Raw genomic sequence first — 17147 nt, 5'->3', positions numbered from 1 at the left:
AAATTGCTAATTTTTCTATAATTTGCTCATATTCTTAAAAGAAACCAAATATTTGGGCTTTCCTGAATAATAACCAAGAAATCATTTTCAAGACAATGGTGCTGAAAAATGTTATATTCAGTTTTTTTCTAATCAACGTCAGTCCAGACCTCATGACACTATATGGTAAGTACAGTTGAGCATCAGACAAAGGGGGCTGCAATTTTTGCTGGTTACATAAAACACCCACTGGGGATGAAATGAATATTTTACTTTTTTTGAAGCACTTACTCTGAACAATGGTCATGTTTAGGAGACTAAGGATGGGAGTTACATTTCCCTTTTTTGTCACCAAATTAAATTAACCAAGATTAAAATGTAATTTAAATCGATCATTGCAGTTTCTTTGATAGTTACTCTTCATTACCTATCTTCAGTGCAACTTCATTTGAATATTTTATTTCAAAGGCCATTCACCAACAGGACCATGTGCTTCTTTTCTCCTTTGGTTTCTTAATTTTAAGTACAATCCCAGTGTGATTTCATTATCCTTGATCTTGCTGGCAGCTGCAAGAACAAATTTGGCACGACACTGGAAGAAGAATTTTGCCAATGATATCAGATTGGGAAATTGAAATTGATGAATATGCAGCAATGGCAAAATTGACAGTAGATATATATCCATAACAGAGGTCTAACCAAAGTTAAGCAACAATGACTCTGATATAAATTACACAGCAGGGCAAATGTAGACATCTGGACTATGTCTTTTAGGAAGGAAGTTATGAGACCAATCAAAATAATACATTAATGGGTTTATTTATTTATATCACATTTTGATACTCCCCATCTCATGATCTGAATCACTCTGGGCAGATATTTAAATAAATACTAGCAATACAACTTGCTAGTAAAAATACAAGCATGTAGGCTGCGATGAACAGTTGCAGAAATAAACAGAAGGGAAGGGGGGAAAGTATTACTAGGCTGTATTTTTATTTCTGCCTTATTTATGCTCAGTAGTTTTTTGGTTTTTTTGCTATTACTGTCGAGCGCAGACTTTTCTCCCCTTTGTATTTCTTTATTCTAAAAATAAAAATGTCTTAAATTTTTTAAAAAGTATGCTTGATCTTTTGGGAGAAATTCAAAAAAACTGTTGCTGTTGGTAGCTAGGGCATTATTTGATGTTATCAATAGAAGCTTGGTAAAAAAATTGCATCAACCATCTGAATTCTGAACATTGGAAATATTATAGTCTAATACTTCAATAAAGAGAATCAGGTATGTGAGTCATAAATCTACAACACTAATTCCTGCTGATTCTGCGGAGGATTGGGAGGGGAAAACCATCTGTTCCAAAGGTTTTTGATAATTTTTTTGATCTAAGCTGCTCAAAGGGTTTTATGAAAGGACGCCTCAGATGTAGCCAGCAAACAAATATAGGGTAATAAACAGGAGGTGAGGAAGGGAAAAACCACAATTCCTGGCTTGTTGAAAGCCCAAATTATTTCCCCCTCCTTTCTCACTGTATGGTGCCTTTTCTGAAATAAGGAAAAACTTGCAAAGTGTTCTATGCCAGTACCAAAAGGCTAGGTGGAGAAGGAAGACAGATGAAAGTAGCAGAAAGAAAAGTCCTCACAAATTTAAATACATATATTTTGTAGTTAACACCCTCCCCCATTGATAATATATATATATCACATTGCCATGGGGAGAGTGGTCATACCTGTGGATCAAAAAGATGGGTTGATTCAAAACCACCTAAATCCTCTTCATTATAATGCATAATGATTTAACACTCTGCCATGGGAATGATCAAGTAAAAAGAAGAAATAAGAAACTTCTTAAGACTGGAGCAGTTCTAGAGCAACTGCATTTCTTCCTATAATGAAACTGGGGTAGACTAATTATATTTGTTTTTGACAACATTCAAGGATGGCAAGCACTTCCATGCTTGAATGTCTCCCATGATTTCAGCTCATTATGTGTGCCAAGGATGCTATAGTGCCACTCAGTACCCTTTGGAGCTCTTCATCTTCTATAATTTTCATGCTACAGTAGCTCACAGGGGAATTTTAAAGGAAAAGGGCAGTTGGCTTTGCACGGCCTGCTGATTATTTTGTGTTTTCTTGAGATCCTACTACAGCACCAAATGCCTCAATTCCATATCATGCTTATTTTCTATTAATAATAAAAATGTATTTAAAAGCATTGCCTTAAAGCAGGCCACTGATAAATTGTACATCAGTCTAAACACACACACACACACACACACACACACAGAGAGAGAGAGAGAGAGAGAGAGAGAGAGAGAGAGAGAGAGAGAGAGAGAGAGAGAGAGAGAGAGAGAGAGAGCAGTTCACATTAGGTTCATATGAAATCTCCCACTCAGTTCAGAAAAATTGGAAAAAGCTTACTGAAGACAATAAACTTCACTTTTCAAACCAAGGGTGGTTGCCAAGGAGTTCTAAACTCTGTGTGCATCCACCAAGAAAAGACACACAAACCTCTATGCTTAGCATTCTGAAATGCTAGGACACTTAAAGCTCAAAACTGCAGGAGTGCAAATAGCTGCGGATGAACCATTTTGAGTTTGAAACAGACTGTTCTGCCCTCATCTGTTATCTCAATCAACCTGAATGACTCCTCCTCATCATGAAATTATCCTGTTTTGTTCATACTTGAAATGAGGTAATTTGAATTCTAGTCCCAATTACTATTGTAGGTCAGGACTACCTTTATATACTGAGTCACCTCATAATGACCATAGCATGGAAGAAAGCAATTTGGAATATAGGAGATTTATTTATTAATTCATTGATTCATTCAATTTCTATAGCTGCCCATCTTAATCCAACTGAGTTTGGGCAGTGAACAACAGTACCACAAATTAAAACCATAAAAACAGTTGCAAATAATATATATATATCTAGGGAACCAAGTATTATCATAAAAATTGCATAAAAATTAATAGTGCATCCAGGTAATGAGGTCCCATACACTTTCAGAACTTCAGGTTCATGCAGACAGCCAGGTCTTTAGAGCGTTATAAAAGACTAGCAGGGTTAGGGCCATCCCGAGCTTCAAAGGAAAAATGTTCCAATGGACAAGGTCTACTGTTGAGGAGGTACTTCTCATGGTCCCTGCCAGCTGACATTCCTTAGGTAACAGGGCCTGCAGCATCCCCAATTTACTAAATCAAATTGGATGGGAAGAAACCAGTGGTGGGTTTCAATTTTTTTTACTACCGGTTCTGTGGATGTGGCTTGGTGGGCATGGCATGGCTTGGTGGGCATGGCTTGGTGGGCATGGCAGGGGAAGGATACTGTAAAATCTCCATTCCCTCCCAATCAGCTGGGACTTGGGAGGCAGAGAATAGATGGGGGCAGGGCCAGTCAGAATTTTTACTACTGGTTCTCTGAACTACTCAAAATTTCCACTACTGGTTCTCCAGAACTGGTCAGAACCGGCTGAAACCTACCTCTGGAAGAAACTATTGTGAAAAGACTGTCCTTTAGGTAACCTGATCCCAATCCAGGCAATTGTAAGAGCAGGAATTAATAAATGAAATAAAAGGAAGAATAAAGGTATGTTATATGTCTGCAAAACAAAGAGAGAAGTATAATGTTATAGAAATGAAGATGATGGTCTTCTCTTTTGCAGTGGAGTAAATACAGGCAGGGAAGCGAAGATGTAGTTTTTATAATTATGAATGATGGGGCTAAAATGCATGTCATGAAATATGAAGTGGGATCATTCTAGCTGGCTGTAGGTATGTATGAAAGTAGGAACTTGTAGGTTGGTGAAAGTTGCATGTTATGCTCTAGTCAACCAGAGGTCAGGTTTGGAAAAAATAATGCAGCATTCTAAATGAATGTGATCCCAGGAGGGAAAATAGTCCTTTAGGTGGTATGAATGGATAGATGGAATAACAAAAGAGTATAGAAAATGTAATTGAGTCATTCATAAACCCAAGAAAGAATTAGAATGGTGACTGGTATTTTATTCAAAAAAGGCCTATTTCAAACACATAGTTTAAACATAAGTCCATTCATATATACCCAGGGAAAAGCAATTAATATAAATCAAGAAGCATGACTGTTTTGATTGTTTATGACAAAAAAAACCTGAGGGAATTGATAAAAGGTACAGAAATAATTAAGGCTTCTAAATGTGTGAATAGACCAATCTTTATTAGTGTCAAAAGTGGATCTTCTGAAAAGAATGAACAAGGAAAACAACAAACGAAAAATTGGAGGGAAAGTAGATGAAATAGGAGAGGAAAGTATAACTCCTATACACTAGGGATCATCTGCTCCAGACAGAAGCTACTTGTCCTTCTTTATCAAGGTACACTGCTTGTTCTCATTCCCCCCGCCCAGTGGTGAAATCCAAATTTTTTTTACTACTGGTTCTGTGGGTGTGGCTTGGTGGGTGGGGTGTGACTTGGTGGGCGTGGCTTGGTGGGCGTGGCAGGGGAAGGATACGGCAAAATTTCCATTCCCTCCCCACTCCTGGGGGAAGGATTCCCACCCCATTCTGTGGCCAGCCAGAGGTGGTATTTGTCAGTTCTCCAGCCAGAGGTGGTATTTGTCAGTTCTCCAAACTACTCAAAATTCCGCTACTGGTTCTCTGAACTGCTCAAAATTTCCGCTACCACTTTTCCAGAACCTGTCAGAACCTGCTGGATTTCACCTCTGCCCCCGCCCCCACCGCCATCAGTAAACTAAAGTGGTGGGACGAGAAAAAAATATGCCTTTTCTGCTGCTACCCCAGTCCTGCAGATAGTCTACTGAGGTAAGATTGGCCTTCCCTTGTTACCTGCAGGAGGAATTTAAAATGATTCTCTTGTCAGGCCTTTTAGCCTACTGGAGGTTGTTGCTACTTTAATTTACTGTCTAGGTTTATTACTTTTGTTCTTTTACTGCAGTTGTATAATTTATACTCTTTTTTTTGTTTTTATTTATTGTTAGAGGGGGTGGCATAGAAATGGCATTAAACTTTAAAAATAAAAAAACGAATAAAACATAAAAAAAAGAAATACCATTAAACTATTAGAAGGCAGATTATTCATTCAACAGAACAACTGCAAAATGGATGAAATGAAAAAGGATGTGGAAGTTGCTCGGAGCAGAATGGAAAGAATTATGTTACCAAAGTGTTTGACATTACACTAATGAGAAGTATGAAAATAATGTTTGGTGGAATGATGAAATGAAAGAGGCTGTAAATGAGGGGGGGGGAATGCATACAAGAGAATAAGTGCCCCCCACCAAATGAGTATGAAACATACGGTATTATACAATGTTATTATATTTTGCTGCTTGTTATTTTAGATGAAAGAATGGATGTTGCTGAGAAACGATGAGACTTTTAGAACCAGAAGATCATTACCCAAGCTTTAGATGGAAGAGTTAAAATTAATGTGGATTTCAAAAATATCTGTGAGCCTTTGGAGGTTGGGACTTGTTTCCTGACAAGTCAGTTTGGAGCCATGGGATCATCTGCTTACAATAGGTTCCCTTTTTCAAGGACTATTGGACTTCGTTGCCATCTTGCAGGGATGGGATCTTAACAGGACATTCTTGTGTGAAATGGTCAGATTCTGCATAATGTGTCTCAGTGCTAATTTATTTAGTTTTTAGTGGAGTTTTGCTAACTCAATTATGGAGTTTTGATAGATCAGTTACGGAGGTCCTGTTTGTCACCATTCATACCTTAATCACTTCCAGGCTGGAATATTACCATGAGCTCTACGTGGTACTGCCCTTGAAAACAATGCCTTATTGGTGGTGGTGGTATTATTATGATGATGATGATGATGATGATGATGATGATGATGATGATGATGATGATGCACTCAAAAGCCTGATTGGGATTATTATCAGGGGATGTTTTATTTTGGGGGAAACAGAGTAACACTCTAATTTATGAGCTGTATCGGCTCCTAGTAAACTTCTGGTGTCATTCAAGATGCCGATTTTCATTACAAAACCTGTAGAAAGCCAAGGAAGGAATCTTGGGGAAATCAGATAGAGCTAATGGTTGCAAAAACATACTTTAAGCCTGGGAAACAGAAAAAGTTCTGACCCATCTGCCGAGCTAGCTGATTAATCATCAGGGTGAATTGGCACCCAGTTCTCGCGTTGCACTGTTTGATTCTGATACCAAGAGGGACTTCAATGAGAAAAGGTCAGTACACATAGGACATTTCAGACAATTTCTTCACTTGTAGAATTGGAATTATAAAGAAAATGCTCTTTCTGTCAGAAAATTGTCTCAGGACTTTCTTTTTGGAATTAGACTCAAGACAAGTAAAAAAAAGGAATATTCACTGAATAGTAAATGGTTTCAACAAGACATAGATCAGGTTCTATATCCCACATATTTATTTTTCCAAGGTTTAAACTTTCCTTCCCCCTGTCTGTTTTTAATGGACTGGTTGAAATCTGCTTCTCAAGCTAGAGTCTACTGGAGTGGGCAGCCATAACCAATTTAAATAATAATAATGCCCAATTATTAGTTCCCGGGCAGTTCTAATCCTCATAAAGCCTTTCAATTCTGATTTAAAAGTAGACTATATTTTCTTAGTTATTAAAAAAAGATAAGGGTGTATTTTTTTTGGAGGGGGGGTTCATAGAACAGCCTTACTATAAACATGAGGAAATATATTTAATGAGATAGTAAAGCAAAGAAAGCTGTGTCTCTGTCTAGATGTTTTTTACATTTAAATCTATGTTCCTTTGCCACACTCAAGTGAAGCCAACATTGTTATAAATGCTACCTTTTCACTGATTATTTCAAGCTTGAATCGCTCTGCCTAGTATTGAGGAAGGGCAGCTTTTCACGATAAATATTAGATGAAACCCTGAATGTCTAGAAGACACAGATAGATGCAGGCCCTTGGCAGTAAACATTCTTAGCACAGCCTGGATTCTCAGCAATGTTCTCCATTGCTCTAGCATAATTGAAGAGAGAAAAATTCTATTCTTAACAATTTTACCACCTCCTATACTTACAATGTCATTACTAGTTGCATCATCCATAGTAACCTCAATAAAACATAAGCAGGCAGTAGCAAATGTATTGCCGCAATCCTCCAGTCTTTCGGATATGGATTTCAGATATTCACATGAAAAGGCTAATTTAATAAGATAGAATAGTTGGCTCCTGTTTCCTGTATCTATTGTCTTAAGAAATTAGACTCATCTAATCTAGTTTTCAGCCCAAGAATGACATGTGATTCTTCCAAACTGAGTTCTTTATTATTTCACACCTATGCACAAAATCTTGCCAGATTGAAGGCTCTACTATCTACATCTACCATATATTCTGAGAACTATTGGGAAGGATCTGCCTTTACCCTCTTTCTCTCACACATAGTATCTGGGCTAAATTGCCTCTTATGCCTCTGTGCACCACCTCCCTCCTAGGAATCCACCTCCTTACTACATGCCATGACGACCTGTTGAAAATAATAGGCAGGAGTGAACTTTTGTGTACAAAATGAAGTCTTAAAGTACAGTTGACCTTATTTGTGGGGGTTGCCTCCCAGCATACAACCATGGATAATGAGGTGGCATGTAATGAAAAGTTGAGACTAGGAGAACTGGGGAGCTAGATTCTAGAACACTAGAAAATGACTAAAAGAAAGGCAGGCAGGCAGGCAGGCAGGCAGGCAGGCAAGCAAGCAAGCAAGCAAGCAAGCCAGAAGGAAGGAAGGAAGGAAGGAAGGAAGGAAGGAAGGAAGGAAGGAAGGAAGGAAGGAAGGAAGGAAGGAAGGAAGGAAGAAAGAAAGAAAGAAAGAAAGAAAGAAAGAAAGAAAGAAAGAAAGAAAGAAAGAAAGAAAGAAAGAAAGAAAGAAAATCAAACTTGTAAGGAAAAAGCAGAAATGATGATACTGTTCTTTGGCCATTTCAGAGATTCTTTTCCCCCAATTTTATTGCAAACAGAAAATTCAGAAATAAAGATTATGTGTACTTATATATTTCCCTGGGGAGGATAAAATAAGAGGATGATCAAAAAGGGTCAGAATGCTGCAGATATTTGGAAACTGGGAAACTGATCGGAGTGAAGGGAAGATGTTTACTTTACTGTATGTGTAAAACAATAGGCAGATCAAAGCTACACTTGGGAATGTATGCATATGTTAAAGAATTTACTATTCTGATACAGAATTATCAACCATGGAAATAAGCAACTACAGCTAATGAAATCCCACCAGTGTATAAATTAAAATCACACCAATTACCTTGCACTTTCAAAAGTTGCAGAAGGTGACTTCCCAACAGCACCAAATCCAACACCAACAGCCAAACCCTCTGAAACAGAGCAAGAAAACCGTGGTTACTAATCCTGCAATTAGCTTGGCAGACAGATTGTTCTCTTCAAATATTTGGTTTATATAAAACTTGTAGAATAGCAACAGTTCTTACCAGATGTAAAAGTCTATAATTTTCCACTACCCTGGAAATTATAAATTTTCTGATATCTACAAAACCCATTACTAGTTAAGATAGAAATTATTCAAAACAAAGACCAATAATCACATTAATTTTTTTTATTTGAAAAGTTTTACAAATACATTTTCTCCCCAGTTTCCCCCCCCCCCAGCCCCCCAAACCCTCCCTAACCCTCCCCTTTTCCCCCCAGGACTTCCACAAAATAAAATCCTAATCAAAAATACATTTTATGAAACTTAAACCCCTCCACCCCCTGTATACTATTTATACCTTCATAAAACTCAATTAATCTATCCCTACATAATACATTCATTCAGCTAAAAGCTATCTGATATTTCCTAGTTTGATATTTATTCTGCACATAATCTATCCACTTTTTCCACTCCCATACATAAGTCTCTTGTGAGCGATCTTTTAAATATGCTGAAATCTTCGCCATCTCTGCAAAACTGGCCATCTTCAAAGTCCATTCTTCAATAGTGGGCATAGCATCATTTTTCCAATATTGACCTATCAATAATCTCGCTGCTGTCACCATATACAATATCAGCTTTGTTTCACCCAATATAAAACCCTTAACTATACCCAATAAAAACAGTTGTGGAGAAAACTGAAGTTTTTTCTTCAAAACATTTTGCATAACCCACCAAATTTTTATCCAAAAAGCCTTCACTTTCTTATAAGTCCACCATATATGATAATATGTGGCATCTAAGCAATCATATCTCCAGCATTTTGGTTGAACATTAGGATACATACACGATAATTTCTTAGGATCTAAATGCCACCTATAAAACATTTTATAAAAATTTTCCCTCAAATTCTGCGACTGTGTAAATTTAACATTCTGAACCCATATTTTTTCCCATGTTTCCAACATCACTGGTTCTGCAAAATTTTGTGCCCACTTTATCATACAATCTTTAACCAATTCATTTTCCAAATCCCTTTCTAGCAAAACAACCAATAATGACATTAATGATGACTTCCAAAGAAGCCATTATTATTATGCCCCCATTGGGAGCATAAAACTCATATACGTTTGTTTGATTGTTCTGCTCTATAATTTTAAGTCTAAAAATTTACACAAGGGCACAACATTAGATGCTGGAATTACTATTGTAGGTCAGCACCACAATTTGAGCCTGGTATTAAAACATAAGCTATTATTAATCTTAAGGATCATGCCGATTTCACCAAACCACAAATCCAATACAGGATGATTCCTTATATGGAACCAACCTGTTTTAAAAGTTGGGAACAGATATTCAAAGCATCACAGTAATTGAACAATGATAATATAGCATGGACACATATGCACAATTTCTACCTGCCATCTTTCAAGATTAACCACTTGTTAGTATCTCCTGCAGAACTGCATTCCTGAACACAGGGCTGAATCAGCATTGTAGTTCTCCTCCACGGGCCAGCGGGGGGGGGGGGCAGGGAGCGGGAAGGGGAGATGGGATGGACGCCTCTTGCAGCATCCTGCTGGCCAAAATGGAACATGGGATGTGCGGGGGGTCCGCAGGAGGCCTCTGTGCAGCCTGTTTTTCGCTGGCAGAATGCTGCTGGAGGCCAGGGAGGCCAAAAGCAGGCTGCGCGGGTGCCGCGGGAGGTCTCCACACAGCCTATTTTTGACCAGTAGAGTGCTGCAGGAGGCCGTGGAGGCCAAAAATGGGCTGGGGGGGGGCATCACACAGCTGGTCCTTTGTTATTTCCAGGCCAGTCCCGCAGGCCGAATTTAAGCAGCCCGCAGGCCAGATCCGGCCCGGGGACCTTGAGTTTGACACCTCTGTTCTAGATGCAAGGAGGTGAAACTGAAAAAATATTAAATAGGGTCAATTGAAAACTAGTAGTGAAGAAAGCTGTTGTTTAAAGAAGGGGCTGGTGGTGGTATGAGTATGTCTAGGTGACATAAGAATGGAGAAGGTATAATCAGCAATTCAGACCAAAAGTTTCAGAGGTTCTGAGGCAAAGCTGATGAGGGAAAGACAAAGATTAGTCTTGTTTTTTCAACTGTCTGTTCTGCAGAGTCCTTTGAAAATGTTGATTACTACTAGGGCTACTAGGGCCAGAAAAAGGAGAAGCCAGAAAACAGCACCATCCACAAGATGAGACAAGGAGAAGAAGAAAGGTGAAAAGAGATGCCTGTATTCGCCCAGAACATGGATGTCAAACTCGCAGCATCACATTGTTGTCATGTGATGTAGTGCGACGTTTTCCCCCTTCACTGGGCTGGGCATGGGCTGTGTGTGATGCATCCGGCTACGGGCCGCCAGTTTGACACCCCTGACCCAGAGAAAAGTCCTACCACAGTAGTCTTTGGAGAAGAATGAAGGGCTAAGAAGCAGGAATGACAATGCATCCACAAAAGAGCGACCATTATCCTAGTATGAGAGACAAGCTCTGTACCAAACTTGAATCAAGAAGCTGGAAGAAGCTGAACAACTAACTCTGGGAAAGAAGGAGGTAAAAAGTCAAAATAATAAAAGTTTAAGAATTAAGTTGTAAAGCAATAAAAGAGATAAGAAAGTGTTAGCAGAGATAAATAATCAGGGGAGAATGAGAAAAAGAGGACTAAAGTTAAGAACTTAAGGTTTGGATGGGAAAAAAAACCTGCTGCTAAGTAAAGAAAAATCTTCCAAGTTGAAACCAAACTCTAACTAAAAAGGAATTTTGTTAGAATAAGACAGAAAAAACAGCTAACATTTAGAAATGCAAACATTAAAAGTGACAGTAATCACTGGCTATAATAAACCAACACCCTATTTTACATACATGCATGCATACAATTGTATAAGAATACACCTCTCATAACAAAATCCTGATCCCTGCCTCACTGCCTTTATAATCCTTTATTTAAAAAATCCGATGATATAATTATATTACCATTCCTGATTACCGGCCATTATAGCAGGGACTGATAAGAATCCCATAATAATTTTACACTACATTCTAATGTAAAGCTACCTTTCTACTGCACAGATCTGCAGGACCAACAAAACTGTATTTAAGATGGCTGTTCCACATCTGGAATATCAGAGAGAAAAATATAAGGCATAGTATTTGTTTTTCAAGCAAATCCCACATAGGAAAATATAAACAGAACTCCTTATTGGAAAAAAGCAGGTCAACCTTTCCTGAAATGACTTTTGTCAGTAAAACTACTTTTGCTTTGTCAGCTTCTCTGATGTGAAAATTAGAATTCTTAGGACATGTTAACTCACAGGAGATGAAATTTGTTGTGAGCCAGATTTTACATTTTTTAAAAGTTATTATAGTAAAGAACTCAGTATGTTCTATTAAGACACCCTTCTGCCAGGTGTATTTTCAGCTCTGCAGGGGATAAATCAGAACTGCTTTAATTACAATTGCATTATCTGTTAATAGGGAAAGGAAAGAAAGCATTTAGCCTTCAAACAGGTGCAGGAAATCAGACAATGTTTTGTGCTCACCAGAGATGAGTTTTGAAGTAATTCCTGCATAATTGGCTAGTTCTCCTTAACTCAATTATGGAGGCTTCTATTTTTTTCCCCTTAGTTATATTCCCTCTCTCTCAATAGTGAATGTTCATGGAATAATTCTTACCTGTATAGAAAACATCAAGGTACTTTTTAAAATAATATGTTGACAGACTCTACTTACTAAGGAAAATAAGTGGGTGTATAATGTGCAAGTACACCAGATGGTTGAAAAAAAAGAGGGGGGGAAGAGCATTGGAAGAATATTTGAAGGACAGCGACGTAGATGCATTGGAGCTGGTATGTCTTGAAGCATTACTGAGTACTGAAGAGATGAAATTGGCTTTCAAGAAAGACCAAATGAAGACAAGAAAAGAGATATGGTAAGGCAAAGTATTGCATAGCCAGTATGTAACAAAAATAGCAGGCAAACCAGATAACAGAACTGGCAATGGCTAAAAGCAGAAAAATTTAAGAAAGAGACAGAGGGGCCAATTCTCGCTGCACAAGACCAAACTTTTAAGAACAAATTCATACCATGTCAGAATTGAGAAGATAGAAGCAGACAGCAAAAGCAGCCTCTGCAAAGAAGCTGAAGAAACACTGGATTATCTATCTGCTGTAAGAAGATCATATAGAACAGGTGTCAACTCGCGAAGCATTCCTGACCTGCTCCCGAGTTGCCATAGGCAGGAGGATGGGGAATCAAGCCTCACAGCTGCATCAAGGAACTTGCATTTCAGTCAAAACAAAGCACATTCCAGCTGGCAACGTCAAGGTCATATCCAGGGTGACCCACACTGGCCGGAGAGAGTGACTTCTATAACCCGCAAAATTGCTTTGTTGACTAATGACACCCCTTGGGGGGAGGGGGAAACAGGGTCAGAGCCAAGGCGTGAATTAAGTGAGATCAGAGTTGGCTTCACTTGGTTCGTACCGACATGAAGCTCCTAATAAATAACTGGATTTCTTTTGAAGCTTGGCTTGAGGCTCATAATTTGGTCGGAACCCTGACACCAGGGGTGTCAAACTCAATTTAATTGAGGGCCGGATCAGGATTGTGTTTGACCTTGGGGGGACTGGGGGGGGGGGGCGTGGCAGGGGTGTGTGGCCAGCTCAACATCATTCATGTTGCGGATGTCGGTGGGCCAAGCGCTCACCTTCAGCTGCAACTGCCTCCTGCAACCCTCTGCCAGAGAAAATGGAGCTTGGGAGGGCCACACGCAGCCTGTTTTTGCTGGCAGTGGCACTGTGGACCAGTCCTTTGCTATTTCCAGGGTGGACCTGCAGGCCAGATCTAAGCATCCCAGATTTGGCCCCCAGGCCTTGAGTTTGACACCCCAAAATTGTTGACTACAAGCAACAGTACAACACAATAACAACAATAATGCATTGGAATATTTGAAAGAAATACCATTTACCTGCAAGCAAAAACTAGTAGGACAACAAAATAGATAAATAATAGAAAATGAAGAAGCTGAAGTGTTACTCGGACTTTAGAATTCAAACAGAGAAAAAGCACCTGCCACATAACACATCAAACTTAACTACTGTCAATAAGAAAGACAAAGAAGTCTGAATTGCAGATGTGTCAGTACCTGGAGACAGAAGAAGAGAAGAGAAAGAATGAGAGAAAAATCACAAAATATAAAGACCTGGAAACAGAAGTAGGACAACTTATACAACATATATTTGTTATCATTTACCTCAAGCTCTAAATTTTTGGAGGGAGTGGGAAAGAAAAGGAAGACAAATTAACTATAGACAAAAAAAGACAAAAATTATAGTACTGTTTACAATCACTTGGTGAGTTTTTTCATTTGCATACAATGAGACAGTTGAGCAATAACAGTTGTATAAATGCTTGTCTTGACTTTTAGATTTCAAGGTACGTAAAGCACTCAATGAATAACAAGGCAGGAGGTTAGAAACAAGACTAAAGAATTCAAGATAAAAATTCAGGAACACCAAAACAAAGAAGAGAGAACTAGGGTAGAATAGAATAAATATTTGGAAAGAATTCAAAATGACTGGGTATTTTTCCATATCTGCCCAGAAGAAATGTCATCATAGGCCAAGATTGGCAAGTGAGATACTTATTGATATTTGAAAATCTGTTCTGTGTGAATGGTGCCATGGATATTAAGATAAATGCGTGTTTTTTCCGGATTTCTATTACAAAACCAAATAAAACAATCAACTGGAAATACTGATACTTTCTACAAATGTTTGCAGTGCTTCAACATTCTTAGCCAAACGTTAATGTACTGGTAGTCCTTGTTTTACAACCATTCTTTTAGTGACCATTCAAAGTAACAACAGCACTGAAAAAAGTGACTTATGACCACTTTTCACATTTACAACCGTCACAGCACCCCCCGGGTCACTTGATAAAAATTCAGACACTTGGGTAATCAGCCTGTATTTACAATGGTTGCAACATCCCAAGGTCATGTGGTCACCATTTGCAACCTTCCCAGCTGACCTCTGACAAGCGAATCAACGGGGAAAGCAGGATTTGCTTAATAACTGCATGAGTCACGTAACAATTGCAGTGATTCACTTAACCACCATGGCAAGAAAGGTCATAAAATCAAGCGCCACTCAGTTAACAACTGTCTTGCCTAGCAATAGATATTCTGGTCTGAATTGTGATAGTAAGATAAGGACTATTTGTACTGCAAGGAAGTAACATTGGTCTCTTAGGTCTAGAGCAATGGTTCTCAACCTGTGGGTCGGGACCCCTTTGGGGGTCAAATGACCCTTTCACAGGGGTCGCCTAAGACCATCAGAAAACACATATTTTCAATGGTTTTAGGAATAATTTTATGGTTGGGGGTCACCACAACATGAGGAACTGTATTAAAGGGTCGCAGCATTAGGAAGGTTGAGAACCACTGGTCTAGAGGGAAAACCTGTGGCTTTCCGTATGTTACTGCATTATCATTCTCAATGCACTCAAAAAAACAAAGGTCTGAAAAAAAATGCACACTTCTATCTGCCTTTTGCTAATGATAAACATGCCATGTACTGCACAAGATAAGTCTTATATTCAGTGTGAGAAAGAAAAGATGCATAATTACTGCATATATGCAGGTAGAAATTCTCCAGGCAGGAGATACATTCTGTGCCATTAGCCAGAGAAGCTATGTCCTTTAAAGAACAAAATATCAGCAAACTACATCAGAAAAAAGATAGATGCTTCAGTTGCCCAAATACTGGTAAGAATAAAGGAAGACAGTCTAAAAGCCATGGAAAAACCAGGCCAATTATCTCCTGGGAATTCCCAGGAGGAAACCTAGCAAGTAAAATACAAACTGCAGCTACCCACACAATATAAATAGGAGAAAACTGTGTTTAGCCGAAGGTACATGTCGAGAGGACAGCATGTTGGGCAGGAACTGCATAAAGAAAATGGAAACTCACATGTCACTAAGTGCGTTCCCAAAGTGTAAAATCAATTATGAATGGACTGTAATGGCTTATTGTGCCACTCATGAATGCTGGGGAGAGTAACCACCTCTTCTAATGACACATGGAAAGGAAAAATCAAAGACTGGAGGAAAAATTATATGGTGAGCCAGCCTGATGTTTTGCAATTAGACTCTCTAAATCAAGGATTTCTATGGGACCTATATAATAAGGGGAGTTCCTATTTTAAGGATAACAAATCATTATCCTCACATATTCTGCTGTTCTGCCTGATCATGGCAGAGACTGGGGGAAGTGTTCCTGGGAGTGTATGCCAAGGCTATATATACCCAGCAAGGTCACCAAGACATGAAGCAAGCAGGCACCTATACTGGGCAGCATCAGTAGCATCAATATTTACAAGACCGCCTTCTGCTACCAATAGCCTCCCACTGGCCAATTCACTCCCACAGAGAGGGGCTCTTCCGGGTGCCGTCGGCCAAACAATGTCAGCTGGCAACCCCCAGGGGGAGAGCCTTCTGTGTGGGGGCTTCTGCCCTCTGGAACAAATTGCCCCCCGAGATGCGGAGGATTCCCAATTTACGCACCTTCCGCCGGGCCCTCAAGACGCTTTTATTCCAACAAGCCGGGCTGGCCTAATTTTTAAATTTTTAATCGTTAACTTTTAAATGTCCAAAATGGGTAGTTTTATTTTAATTAGATATGGGCCAAATTATTCAATATTTCTTAAATTGTTTTTTAAATTTTATATCTGTGTGTTTTATTTTGGCTGTATACCGCCCTGAGTCCTTCTGGGAGAAGGGCAGCATATAAATTAAACTAAACTAAACTAAACTAAACTAAACTAAACTAAACTAAACTAAACTAAACTAAACTAAAAAATTAAATTAAATTAAATTAAATTAAATTAAATTAAATTAAATTAAATTAAATTAAATTAAATTAAATTAAATTAAATTAAATTAAATTAAATTAAATTAAATTAAATTAAAAGATAGAGGAAGATGCTGGACACAGATGATCACATTAGTGACAATGGAAAAGGAATTAATTATTATTTCATGGGGGAAGGCAATAGTAAATCACTCCTGTATTTTTTACCAAGAATAGAAAGTATAAAATGATTAACAGTATTCTGCCAGAACAAATCTGGCCCCTCAGATTGGAAGACACCCAACATGCTACTGAGGAGCAGCTAAGGATCTTTCTGAGTAATAATGGTATTTATGATGTGGCTAGATTAAAGCCTTCAAGACATCTAGTTACTGATAGTGCCATATGGGAAAATAAAATTCAAACCTGCAAAAATAGAATTGCAGTACAAACATGGAATGTAAGAAGCATGAACATGGAAAAGCTCAACATAGTGAAAAATGAAGTGAAATAACTACAATCCAATATCTAAGGAATTGAGAATTGGATTGGATACTTTGAGTCATAACACCACATTGTTTACCCTTCAGGACATGAAAAACAAAGAAGGAATAGTTAGGATCATTTAATGCAGATTGGAGCCCTACATGGAAAAGGAGATGCCAGATGTCAAGACGATTTAGAAAATGCTGAGGAATATAAAATAATATTGCTGATGCAGGCTGGATAAATAAGAAAGCCAAAGAATACAAAAAAGAATTCAGTATGTGCTTCATTGATGGTAGAAAGGCCTTGGGTTATGTCAATCACATTAAGCTATAGGATATGCTTAGAAAAATGGGAATCCCAGAACATCTCACCACCACTCTCTGGAGAAGGTTCTAACTCTGGAAAAAGTAGAAGGAAAGGACAACTAGGAGCAAGAATGGATGGACTC

The 17147-nt window shown here is 38.5% G+C and overlaps 1 protein-coding gene across 2 annotated transcripts in view; it reads right to left on the bottom strand.

Moving 5' to 3' along the window:
- SLC39A11 (solute carrier family 39 member 11) overlaps positions 1-17147 on the bottom strand; it is a 322297-nt gene that overhangs the window by 36005 nt on the left and 269145 nt on the right. For both annotated transcript variants that reach the window (XM_070934733.1, XM_070934734.1), the window contains exon 7: positions 8231-8300. In XM_070934733.1, the coding sequence (XP_070790834.1) occupies positions 8231-8300 (70 nt within the window). The remainder of the gene's footprint in view (positions 1-8230; positions 8301-17147) is intronic.

The sequence above is a fragment of the Pituophis catenifer genome, unplaced genomic scaffold, assembly GCF_029215685.1.
Source record: "Pituophis catenifer annectens isolate HBS135680 unplaced genomic scaffold, rPitCat1.0.hap2 SCAF_2, whole genome shotgun sequence".
In the NCBI taxonomy this organism is placed as follows: domain Eukaryota; kingdom Metazoa; phylum Chordata; class Lepidosauria; order Squamata; family Colubridae; genus Pituophis; species Pituophis catenifer.
The sequence above is the reverse complement of the archived record's forward strand: the minus strand, read 5'-3'. Positions and strand labels throughout refer to the sequence as shown.